At 38.4% G+C, this 13023-nt stretch overlaps 1 protein-coding gene across 5 annotated transcripts in view; it reads right to left on the reverse strand.

The window, feature by feature from the left end:
• PRKAG2 (protein kinase AMP-activated non-catalytic subunit gamma 2) overlaps nt 1-13023 on the reverse strand; it is a 185443-nt gene that overhangs the window by 14164 nt on the left and 158256 nt on the right. For all 5 annotated transcript variants that reach the window (XR_015797739.1, XR_015797738.1, XM_088150058.1 and 2 more), the window contains 5 exons: nt 10077-10158; nt 7822-7880; nt 2475-2520; nt 1390-1444; nt 457-583 (listed from right to left, as the gene is read on the reverse strand). Coding sequence is in view for 3 of the 5 variants with exons in the window: in XM_088150058.1 (XP_088006184.1) it covers nt 457-583; nt 1390-1444; nt 2475-2520; nt 7822-7880; nt 10077-10158 (369 nt within the window). In the remaining 2 variants the exon portion in view is untranslated. The remainder of the gene's footprint in view (nt 1-456; nt 584-1389; nt 1445-2474; nt 2521-7821; nt 7881-10076; nt 10159-13023) is intronic.

A 13023-nucleotide genomic window follows, 5' to 3' on the forward strand; every position in this document is an offset into this window, starting at 1 on the left:
TTATTTCATTTCACCTGTTAATTCACGTTTTTTGCCATTTATTCCTCTTGCATTCCACGTCCCAATCTTCCACATGCCATGCTTGTCAACAGATGGGCGTAGATACTGACCTCCATCACCCATCATGACTTTGGATGCTTGAGGCTTTCATATATTTTAATTAAAATAGAGAAGACACAGACTGGGTTTCCTGTCTTACTCATACCTGTGTCACATGCAGCTATCCATGCTAATGCAACCAAACTTGATTTTATCCCAAGCATGCTTGTGCTTTTTTATACAAGCTAGAATTTGTAATTTAGAGACAATCTGGCTAGCCAACATACTGGTGTCTGCATTTCAGTAACTAGAAGATACATGTAAAGAGCGTACTGACACATACTCAAGATATATTTAACATTCATACAATTGATTCACTATGTAATTAGAACAGAATAAAATTATCATTCTACTTACAAAAAGCTGGAGAAACTTGAGTATTCTTTTATGGGTAAGTATATAAAGTGCATTTCCACTCACAGGGTCAATAACTGGTAATCTGTGGATTTTGTTTTTGATCAGTGAATATACAGCATCAAAAAGGCTAAAGAGAAAGTTATTGCAATTATTAGTACATTCTACTGACTTATTCCACAAAGGCATTCCTCCCCACTACAAGAGTTACTCAAAACCAAAAGTATAAATGATTCTTAATAAACAACATTCAAAGAAACTGCGAAAACTGAAGGATATCCAATTTCAATTCTCAATTACATACAGGTAGTCCTCGCTTAACGACTGTTCATTTAACGACAGTTCAAAGTTACAATGGCCTTGGAAAAAGTGCTTTACAACCTATACTTGCATTTACGACTGTTGCAAATCATTACACCACCCCCACAGTCATGTGACTGTGACCTTTTTTATGACGGTCCTCAAGCAAATCAATGGTTAAGTGAATTCTGGCAAAAAACATCCATTGGAGAAGCTGGATTCGTTTAATGAACATGTGATTCGCTTAACTGTGGTGATTTGCTTAACGACCATTGTAAAAATGGTAGTAAAATTGAGTAACCACCCTGCTTAACGACCAATTTTCTGGTCCCTATTGTGGTCAAGTGAGGACTACCTGTATACCTGAATACCAACATTATATCAAAACAAACAAGAATGCTCTAAGAGAGGAATCATTATAGTGGGTGTTGTGAGCAGATACAGAGAAGGAAGAATGTTAGCAAGGCTCAAAGTTATCAGTACAAAAAGTATTATGTGTGTATCAGATAAATGACTGCCATCAGAAACCCTAACTTCTGACAGATATAGAATTAATCTTAAGTAGTTCTTTGAAACCGTGTGATAAATACATTAACAGAATTTACAAATAAAAAAGATTAGGAAACTGTTACATACCTTGCATCTGGTGAAATATTCACTAAGGGTTTAAAAGTTTCTTGCAAATAAAGCTCTGTATAATTAAAAACAATACTTTTATAAACTTGCAATATCTAATAAATAATTCATAAAAATGAACATTTCTGTTGTAAAGAAATGGGCACCTACTGGCATTTTAATACAAAAATAATCAAACAGTTACAAAAAACAGAGAAGATTGGGAAACTGGCTTTCAGAATCAAATACCCACTAGAGGTCACTATAGCCTTGAGTATGAACACCACAATTATTATAAAAGAAGCTGTGCACAGTATTTTAAAGAAAGTTTGGAATTACCCAAGTCTTCACACTTCAGAAGGCCAATGTATTTTTTAAAAAAAGATCAGTAAAATAAATGGGCTATCAGGTTTTTTCTGACACATAGCATGCCTAGAGGACCCATCTTCAATACAATATATTTTGACTGACTTCAATATTCTCATTTATTAATAGTTTCTCAAGATATGACTTGATATGTAAGGGCAAGAGTGGACAAAATGGGGATAGTGGGAAAGATAAAGAACAACTTTATTTTATGTAATCTGAAACTGCTTACTCTTCTAGAATGTTAGTGTTAACAACAGTTTTGTTAACTACAACCAATGATTTAAAATGGCATTTTCCTGTGATAGGAGAAGCGTTCTGCTTTCTCCAAAATACATCTGCTTAAATTTTCAGAAAACTGTAGATATACCAGTTAGATTTTTCATTGTTTTTTTCCTTAACTGAAAAAAGTAAACATTCCAATATTATCATTAACTAAGACAAGATCAAAATACAGCTGACTACTCATATTCACTGTCTAAAACCGAACTGAGTTCTTCCACTGGAGGAAATCACTGCACCAATTATATCAGAAAGAATATGTATGAGAAGCAATAGAGGAACAATGAGAAATAACACTCCCACTTACTGGGACAAGCATCAAGTCATACTAGTGTTAGTGCAGCAGATATATTATCATTCTTAGATTTGGGGACCATAAAAGATCTAGTAAACAAGAAAGCTGCACAGCAAGTTTGGAAGATCACATTCATTCTGAATGGTTTATAACATGTGCTTACCCCTCCATGTTTCAATTTTGTGCTCCTCCAATTCATAGATTTGTACCTGTAAAAAGGAAGACAAAACAAAAAGCCAAACACTTATGTTTTTAGAAGTCATTAAAATAAAGGACATTTTTCTTCGAACTAAACAAACAAACAAACAAATAAATAAATAAATAAATAAGAGGGGGTTTTGTGTGGTGTGTGTATGTGCATGTGCCCTCAAATAATTCCTGACTTCTGGTGACTACCTGGACAAGTCCCTGTAGTTTTCTTGGCAAAATTTCAGAAGTGGTTTGCCATTGCTTCCTTCCTAGGGCTAAAAGAGAGTGGCTGGCCCAAGGTCACCCAGCTGGCTTTCTGCCTAAGGCCCTAAGGCTAGAACTCATAGTCTCCCAGTTTCTAGCCCAGTGCCTTTAATCACGACACCAAATTGCCTCTAAGCAAGAGGTAGACAGTAGACACATTTAAAATTCACCCAAAGAGCTTGCCAAAATTAGGAATGAGACCAAATGTTCAGCTTATATACAGCTCTCTTACACACTAGGGATCTGGATTCCAATTGTTAGAATTAAGAACTATATTCAGTCCTCAATTATTTCTTTCAACAATGCAAGTATGTTGCATTGAAGAAAAACAAAATTTGGTGAGAATACTAATTTCTCTCAAATGCTTGATTATATAATATTCAGAAAAAGAAATTTTAGTTTCTGGCATCAATGGCACCAAACAGAACAGAACAGTGTCTGAACAGTGATAGTCACTAAACAGCATTTCTTCCTCCTCTGCTTTCTTTTCCAGTTTTTAATCCTTTCCCTTCTTTGTTCTAACAAGTGAATATTAAGTGAGAGTTCATGGCTTCTTGGGAGTTAGAATTACAAAATTACCAATCTAATCATTGAAAGCTCTGATTTCTCTTTCAAACATGAAGACCACAGAACTAGCCTACATTTTAATATGTATGTCGTACATATAATCTCTTACCACATCATGCAAGCCAGTGTAAAACACATCACTGTCACACTGAACAGAAGCTTATGTTGCATAATTCATCACAGTTTACCCAACTCAAATGGAAGGAAATCAGAACATTAAAAAAAGCAGAAAGTATACATGTATAGCATGTAGCGTACAGGGAAAGTAGGTCCTCCAAGCAAAAATTTCTTTCTCTGTGCATTAAATTCTTGACTGTAATTTGTCCACAAATAAAAATGATTTTAAATGAATAGTTGCAGGAGAAGCACAGATGTTTTATTTGTTAACAGTGTTAACAGGTACTTTACAAAATAACATTTTAGTGAAGAACACCATTCAAATAAAATTAATTGCCCTCAGGGCAGCTCTTCCTTTTAAAATAGTGGTAAAATTTAATGTCAAACTGCTTGATTCTGTTAATGACATGAAAGACAGCTACTGGCATCCATTCTTTACAATGGAGTAGGGAATCTGTGATCTTCAGTTGCTGCTAAACAATTCCCAGCAGCTCCAGGTATCTCCAACAGTGAGGAATGCTAGGAACAGTTCAGAAATACCTGGAAAGCCACAGGAGCCCCACATCTACTAGATGCAAATGATCCTATATTCTGTCCTCACGTGATATTTATTCATTTATTCTGGAGAAGTTATACCACTGCCTGTCTTAACCAAATAATTCTGGGTGGCTAACAAATGATATATCAAAAACATATTAATAAAAACCAATACAACGAAAAATAATCATCATATTATAACCAAGGCAACCCACACGCCAACAGGCATATTGGGCTTCACTAATGATCTGGCCAACAGGCCTTCTTTATCACAGTTTTCTCAATTAATTTATTGGTATGAAATGGTCCATTTAGTTATAAGGTCTGGGTTGCATGACAAACTAGGCTGACCCTTGGTGGGCTCAGCCTGTAACACAAACACAGTAACTCAATAAAGGAATCTATTTTGGAGCTGGAAAGTGGGAGTTTTATCTTGGTGACAGGACAGAATTTCCTGTCAGACTAAATGTACTTATTTAAAAGATCTGTATACCCGCCCATCTTGCGTAACATAACCCTGGGCGGCTCACAACAGTAAGAAAAGAATGAAAACAGCATAAAAAGCATAAAAACCAACAAAACAGAACATTCCCGATGCCCCAAACACAGCACACATGCTGTGCTGTATTTATAAAAATATAAATATAAAACTATAGTTTCCCTGGGTTCCAGCCTCACATCACCCCAAGGCTCATGGGAAAAGGCAGGCCTTTACTGCTTTTCGGAAGGCCGTGAGGTTAGGGGCCTGCTAGATCTCAAGGGGAAGGGTGTTCCAAAGGGCAGAGGCCACCCCTGAGAAGGCCCTGAGTTACTGTGAGGGCAACAATGATCATTTAACAGCTGTAGTTGGCTTTGTTTTCATGAAGTGGTCGACTTTTGTTGATAGGGGCTGACATTAGAGTATTTTTGCCTGCAGGATTTGTTACATAGCTAACCAGAACTGTTCTGCCCATAATGGTGTGCATATATTTTGCAACACAGAAACAGTGAAAAAAAGAGAAAGACCAAAGCAGGCCAAGGGATACTTCACCTAAGTGGCAGCTTAAAACACAGGTTTTTCAACTTTTTGAGACCACAATACCTGTTAGTTTCTCCACAATTCCACCTTCTCCTTGCTGGAAGGAACTCCTTGCTAGAGTTGGCAACCACCTTGATTTTGATCAACTAGGCCAGCTCTGGGGCATCTGGACATGCAGCTGCAGACAAGGAAGAGGTCTGTTTTGTTGACCCCTCAGATTTTTCTACTCATATTTAAAGCTCTATTTATGGGTGTTATGCCCTCAAGTATGTTCAGCAGGGAGAGGAATGGGCCTGACTTTGATAAAAAATTGCCTTGTTCATTGTGGTGAGAGAAGCCAGCTCATTCCAGCTTAATGAAAACAACTGCAGCAATACTGAATCCATAAGAAGATGGAGCACTGCACTGACTGGCTGAAGTTACTAATCATTACTTGCACGAGGGATCTATGACAAGGCCACCAAAACTAGCCCACCCGCCTGGCTTGGTCAATGCAGATGACCAAAATGAGAAGTGCAGTAATATACCATTGACTGCTGCAAACACAGTATTACAGAAGCAACCAAGTCAGGATCATGCCACGATTGTGTGTTTAATAGGAAATTCCACTGGGGTCAGTCTTTTGTGAATATGCATGAAGGAAAATTCTTCATCCATTGAACCCATTAGCTGATCGGCAGTTCTGGCTGATCAATAATCTACAGCAGTGTTTCTCAACCTTGACGACTTGCTGTCTGGGGAATTCTGGGAGTTGACGTCCACACATCTTCATGTTGCCAAGGTTGAGAAACCCTGGTCTACAGCTTGGTTCACTTTTCATTACTTGATGTGTATATTGATTATTTCTTACTTATGACAGTGGGCAATTGTAGTTGAATGTATTGCAGCATGAGAGACAAAATAAGTGCAGATGCTACTGCTAGGAAGTAAGGAGGATAAGCAAATGCAATAACTGTACAATTGGGATCTGAACACAGGATGAACAGAATGACTGTGGGAGGACGATCTGTTTCTTAACTAACCGGACTGTAACGTTTAGATTTCCAAATGCCAGCATCTTTTTAAAGTTAGTTCTCCTTTCTTCTACATCTTTGACATCATAAACACCAATAGCAAGGGGTATCTGGATTACAGATTAGCAGGCATAATTAATTTGTATATAAGAAAAAAGATTACTTCTTTCAGACAGGTTAAATAGCACATTTGCTTCACTTGACTCTGTGTACCACTTTACCTATGTCCACCTTTAAAATTATAGTGTAAACTTCCAAGTAAAAAAAAAAAGTATCTTGACTATTTTCATTGTCTCAAATTCAGTAAAACAGAAAAGAATCTCAGGAAGACAGAAATACTAATGCCAGGAAAAAGAAATCAAATATTTAGTAGTTTCCTCTCAACATAACCTTCTAACTTACTGAAATAATCAATACAGGAAATTATTATTATTTTTTTTTTTACAGAGGCAGCAAAAAAATAACTCATATTAATGTAAATGTATGTGGTTCTAACAATATACCAGATACATGACTGAACAGAGAACCAGATCAACAAGTACAGGTAGTCCTTGCTTAATGACCACAACTGGAACCGGAATTTAGGTTGCTAAGCAATGCGGTCATTAAGCAAATCATCACGTGACCAGACCCAATTTTACGACCTTTTTTGCAACGGTAGTTAAGCAAATCACATGATTGTTAAATGAATCATGTGGTCATTAAGTGAATCATGCAGTTGCCCATTGATTTTGCTTGCTGGAAGCCAGCTGGGAAGGTCGAAAATGGTGATCACAAGACCCCAGGACGCTGCAACCCTTGTGTGAGCTGGTTGCCAAGCACCTGGATCATGATCATGTGACCGCAGGGGCACTGTGATAGTTGTAACTTTGGGCACTGGCTGTAAGTCACTTTTTTTAGCACCATTGTAATTTCGAACAGTTCCTAAACAAACAGTTGTTAAGCAAGGACTTGTGCATTTGAACAGTATGTGTAAGGAAAAAGTATTTCATTCTTGAGTTGTTGGCAGGTTCAAATACAGCTGCTATATTCAAATATTAGGAATAAATAATTTCAGGCTGGATATGAAGCCTACATGGAAGCACATATCCTAATTACTGTGATGTCCCAAACTGAAACGTGCACCACATCACAACATAAGCTCTGCCCTTTGTGTTGCAACATGGCATGCAAATATATAAAAGGTGGAGTTTGAATAGTGATACTTGTTTACTCATTCGCCTTCCCCTCTCTCCAGACATCTATGTATGGAAACTAGCAGACTATTAGATTCTGATATAATGCTGCTGTACTGTTAAGCTGCATCCTAAACAGCTAATTTTAAGTTGGCTCATCATGAATAGACCAGGCTGAGAGTTAGTGATTTACTCAAAGTCCACTAATTATCCACATAGCTATTTAATTTAAACACATGTAATTTAAATCTCTGTGGTCAAATATGTACTTTATCTAATAGACCACACTAGAACTACTCCATTGTTTGTATATTTCCCAAAACACATTTATGTTGCTTTTACAGTCTTCTGGGCCAATCATGATTAAGCACCACTGCCATCTAGGGAACAGACTTTCTCCTTCTCATTTGACAATAATCAGTCATAATAAAAAATAAGATATGCAAGTCTCTGTTCAGTTTTATACACACAGTTTACAGAGAAGTTGGGAAACTCAATTTTTATGTGTCAATCCATAAAGTCATTCTTTCATTTATCCATTACAGCTAACCATTAATACATTAGAACAATACTTTTATTTCAGGCATTCTGTTTTATCCATAAAAGCTGTAATTATGAGGTGGCACCTACCATTGGAGACTTGTAGTATCTATGCAGTATATTAATGAAATCTGTAATAGTTAACATTCCTGTAACAAGGCAAAGAAAAAGCACATTTAACCAGTTATCCAATCTGTTTTTCATGTGTTAAACCTTACAGATTTACTGGTAGGTGACGGAAAGCCCAAGTGAAGCCATGGAAATATGCATGAACACAGTAATGTCTGTTCTTCACAAGCCACATTAAGAACTGGGATATCATAATTCCCATATAAAATTTAAAGTTTTAATATCTTATCCACCAAAGAGCTACAATCATTAGCTGAAGCTGTGAACCAAACTTGATTGACACACTATCCTTTGCACATCAAGACTGCAAGAGTCCAATCTTGGTGTACTAAGGGAATAAGGACCATGCAAGTTCTAAACTTGTTTTCTGAAGTGCCAGAATTTAATTTGATGCTTCATGTAAATAGCCTCCGATACTGCAGTTCAATGGGAGACCATAATTTTTTAAAAATAAATTTTGACTATAACTTTGACTTTGGTATAATCTTGTTTAGAATAGCAAGTTGCAATCTTTAAACAGAATTTAAAAAATCAAAAAGCAGATACCTGGTTAACATCAACTGGATACAGCTAAAACACATTTCCTTTGAAATGCAGCTGAACTTCTATGCAAGAAAAGCTGCTCATATTTCTTAATCACAGCCAAAGATAATCCTTGAGCACGCTCCTAGTTGCACTCAAAAATGACTTCATCTTTATGCAGAATTGGGTTCTAAAAAGTAATGCTATCTTAAATGTTTTTTCCAAATCTGATCTAAAGATTTACAAAGTCACATTCTTTAAATGGTCAATATCAAAATGCAAGCATTCATGACAAATCTTTCATACACTTGCATTCTTTTCTTCATCCATTCTGTGACTGAAGTTGTCAGATGTGACAGCAACTCCTAGTTTCCCACTATGTGAATGAGCTGCAGCAAGCCTTGTGCTTAATACTTATCCCTCCATTGTCCTTTCCTCTGTCATGCCTGCAAGGAGATTGGGAAGTTTTTACTTCTAAGCTAATTACAGTTCCCTCTATCTTGTGAATTTAGTGAGGTATACTAAACAAGGTTTAGGAAGGGAAGAAGGAAGGAAGGAAACAAGACTTCAAGACCATGGCCACACAGCCCGGAAGACCCACACCAGCCTTCGACAATACATTAGTGAGGTATACTTTGTATAAAATCTAGTTAATGGCCAAATGGAATATGAAACCACAGTACAAAAGCAAGAACAGAAACAAGCCATAGACAAATTCAGATATCACTTACAGGTAGTCCTCGCTTAACGACCACAATAGGGACTGGAAAACTGGTCATTAAGCAGTGGTCGTTAAGCAAGTCACCACATGTTTGGACCCAATTTTACAACCATTTCACGACCGTCATTAAGCGAATCACTGCAGTTAAGAGAACCACATAGTCATTAGGTGAATCCAGCTTCCCCAATGGACTTTCTTGCTGAATTTGCTTAACAACCATGTGATTCACTTAACAACCGCAGTGATTCACTTAATGACTGTTATAAAAAAGGTAGCAAATCACAATCACGGGACCAGTAGGGGTTAGTATGATGGTTTGTGATGGTCATAAGTGTGAGTACAGGTTGTAAAGTACTTTTTCCAAGGCTGTCGTAACTTTCAACCATCATTAATCGAAGGTTAAGCAAGGACTACCTGTACAAGTGTGTGTGTGTGTGTGTGTGTGTGTGTGTGTGTGTATGTATACGTTTAGAAGTTTCCAATGTTTTTCTCACAAGGGCTTCTTTACTTAGCAGGAAACCATTTTTTTCCAATACAAGGAAATATTGATTTAATGCAGGTGGTGGTAGTGGTGGGTCCATTACTCTCAAGCGTCCACTTAGTTACCAATTATGTGAATGGCAGCAATCATATCACTACACCAATGACACAATTTACATGAATTGCTTAATAACAGCATTACCCAAATGATGCAAATCACTATGAATGACCTAACATTAATGCAAATTTAGCTGCTTCATCTGAACTACTTCAGTTACATCAGATTTGTCCATTATTTTGGAGGGATGACCAGACAGAAATTTGGTCTGTTGCATCCAAAATCTGCCAAATGGAAGTCCATGAAATTGAGTTTCCATTATATATCAGAAGCCATAGATTTTTTAATATAAAAGAGAGAAGTGAAAAAAGCAGAAGGAAAAAAAATCATTCATCCCATTTTTCTATAATTCCATACCAACAAATATCATCCTACCTACAAAGCTTTGTTTTTTACTCTCCCACAGTGGAGCTGCTCGAACACCATTTGCCACTAAAGCAAAGAAAGCTTTCTTTACCTGAAAAAGAAAAACACAGCAAGAAATTAATTTAAAGGGAGCTATTTGGAAGTATACAGTATATCTATTTGAAACAGACACACATGAACCAGACAATTGCAATAGCTACATGGCAGGGATATATTTTTTTTAAATCAGCAAAACTGTAAGTTAAAACTGAAGAAACAAAGCAGAAATTAAACACATTAGAATGCATGTATGAAAAGAGATGGAGTCGTTTAATTTTTGCCTTCCTTTCTCATCTGCAAGATTCAAAGACATAGTAACTGTTTATTTATTTTATAATAAATCTGCAATGCAATTCAACATTTTTCAGAAAAAAATAGAAAACATTCACTTGCAGCTACTTTTGCTGTAAGTCAGTACTAAGAAATTCATTTCTTATCACGACAGCAACATATTATGAATAGCAGCATTGAAGAAGGATTCACATGGAAAATAATAGCACATGTTTTTCATATTTATTTCAAAATTATCAGATTTTTGTCCTAAGAACTAGGGTCCTTACAAATTAGGGCTAAAATGTTCAATACCCACACTATTAAAATGAATTTAATGGACTTTCCAAATAACATTGTTTGTTTGTAATCTTGGTTTTCTCACCATTCTTCGGTCAGATTTAAAATGAAATGGATATTACCCAGTTTGAACCTAAGGTAATCCTTGATTTATGACAGTAATTGAGACTGGAATTTCTGTTGCTAAGTGATGCGGTTGCAAAGTGTGATGTCACATGACCACATTGCTTAGCGACAGCAATCCCAGCAGTCCCTGTTACCATCATTAACCAAATTCCACTGGTCGTTACCATCATTAACCAAATTCCACCCCAATCCAAGCCATTCCGGGCTTGGTCCCTTCCAGCCCCAAGCCTCAGTAAGGTAAGGGACTGCCTCCTCTTTAACTCCCCCCACCTGCCTATCTTCCCCTCCCATTTCTGTCCTTTTGGCCGCTCTGCACCCTGCCTTGCAGGGCAGCGACCATGCAGATCTGGGGCTGCTTGCCACACTGCAACTCAGGGGCTTCTCAGTGCATCATGGCTCTGGGGCTGCAAGAAGCCCAAGCCACAGCACGAAGCCACAGCCACCCCAGCAGTGGCACAAAGCCACAGCACCGCAGGAAGCCAAAACTGCCCCAGCCCAGTCCCAGCTGCAGTCGCCCTTGCCACTCTGCACTCCGAGGCCCCTGCCACCCTGTGCTTCACCACCCCAGCTGACCTTTGCTGTATTCTTGCTCCCGTTGCTGATGAGGCGTGCCTGCCCTGGTCCTTCGCATGGCAGCTGCTGGCCACGTGAGACCATCTTCCCCAGGTCTTGCGAGGAAGCCGCTGTGTGCGTCCTGGGGAAGAAAGCCTCATCAGGCCTCACGAAGGGCCAGGCCAGGCACGCTTGGTCAGCAGAGGGAGCAAGAAGATGGCAAAGGTCAGGTAGGGTGGTAGGGGCCACGGAGTGCAGTGCAGCCAAAAGGGCACAGATGGGGGGGAGATACACGAGTGAGGGGAGTTGAAGCACCCCTGTGGTCATAAGTGCAGGTGGGCTGCCAAGTGCCCGAATTTTGATCACATGACCACAGGGGCACTGCAAAGGTTGTAACTTCAGGGACTGGTTTTATGTCCCTTGGTTCAATGCTTCAACTTCAAATGGTTGCTGAACAAATGGTTGTAAGTTGAGGATTACCTGTACATTGAAATTAAAGAGATCAGGCATTCTAAAACAAAAATGGGAATTGCTGTCATTTTAAAATCATTTTTACCCTGAAGTAAGCCTAACTGCTTACTTAATAAAATAATATCCATAATAAAATATTTTAAGGTCTCATCCATAGGACTGTTTACTGCAGCAGAAAGGTTACATTTGTTGAGCCCCACAACTCTGTATCTGAGACAGGCTGAAGACCACCTGCCCAACTTGTTTGGTATGACAGTACTGTAGCATATTCCTTGGGAAAACAAGCGAAGAACTCATTTTCTGGACAACCCATAGCCCATGGAGAAGGAGGCTTGAGATGACATGGTAAGGAAAGGTGACCTGCTTGGCCTAGCTGAGCTGCTGGGGGCCACCCCCTTTCCATCTGGTTCCTGGGTTCAGTGTTTGTTCTCCAGTGCTATTCTGGCTGCAAGGGAGACTAGAATCCTTGCTTCCCCAGCCCTTTCCTCCCCATCTTTTTAAAATTGGTTGGTTGACCAGTAGACCAAGAAAGTGCAAAGTGCAAGAAAGTGTAGGACTACCTTGTCCCCAACTTCACACACAAAACGAAGGTATAATTGGAAGGACTTTGCTCTTGTACTACAGCAAAGGAATCCTATACCCAGTAGCTGCTATCAGGGAAATTCTGGTTCCTTATTTCCTCTCCTCACAGAATTCTCTTTTAAACAATTCACTCCATTATAGATTTTTTTTTGGCTCCCACTCTTTTGAATCATCACGGCTGTATGTATGCTGTGATTTGACACACAAATCAATAAACCAATTTCTCAAACTCCAGTTCTTCAATACTTATCCAGAAGCTACATCTTGACTGTACACCACTAGATGGCATCCAAGAGAGACAAAAACCTAGTTCTCTGCTGCTGCCTAGCAGCTGACAGGCCAATACTCCTAAGTACTGCTTATGCTCACACACACACACACCAAATACCATGCAAAAATATTAGCAAGAACTCTGTTTCAAAATGTTGGGGAAATGTCAGATTCAGCAGAGAGCCCCACAGCAAGATAGACAGCAGGCCTATTTATAACAGTTAAACTGCAGCATACAGTACAAGCTTAAGCTGTTAGACAAGTCTTTCAAAAATTGGACAGGGATCAATTATACAACGTACAAAACATATTCCAATTATCTGAGGATCAGTGAGATTTGCTGACC

This window comes from Python bivittatus, unplaced genomic scaffold (genome assembly GCF_059951505.1).
Source record: "Python bivittatus isolate LINGU-HERP-01145 unplaced genomic scaffold, Pbiv_v1 ctg000610_np1212, whole genome shotgun sequence".
Classification (NCBI taxonomy): domain Eukaryota; kingdom Metazoa; phylum Chordata; class Lepidosauria; order Squamata; family Pythonidae; genus Python; species Python bivittatus.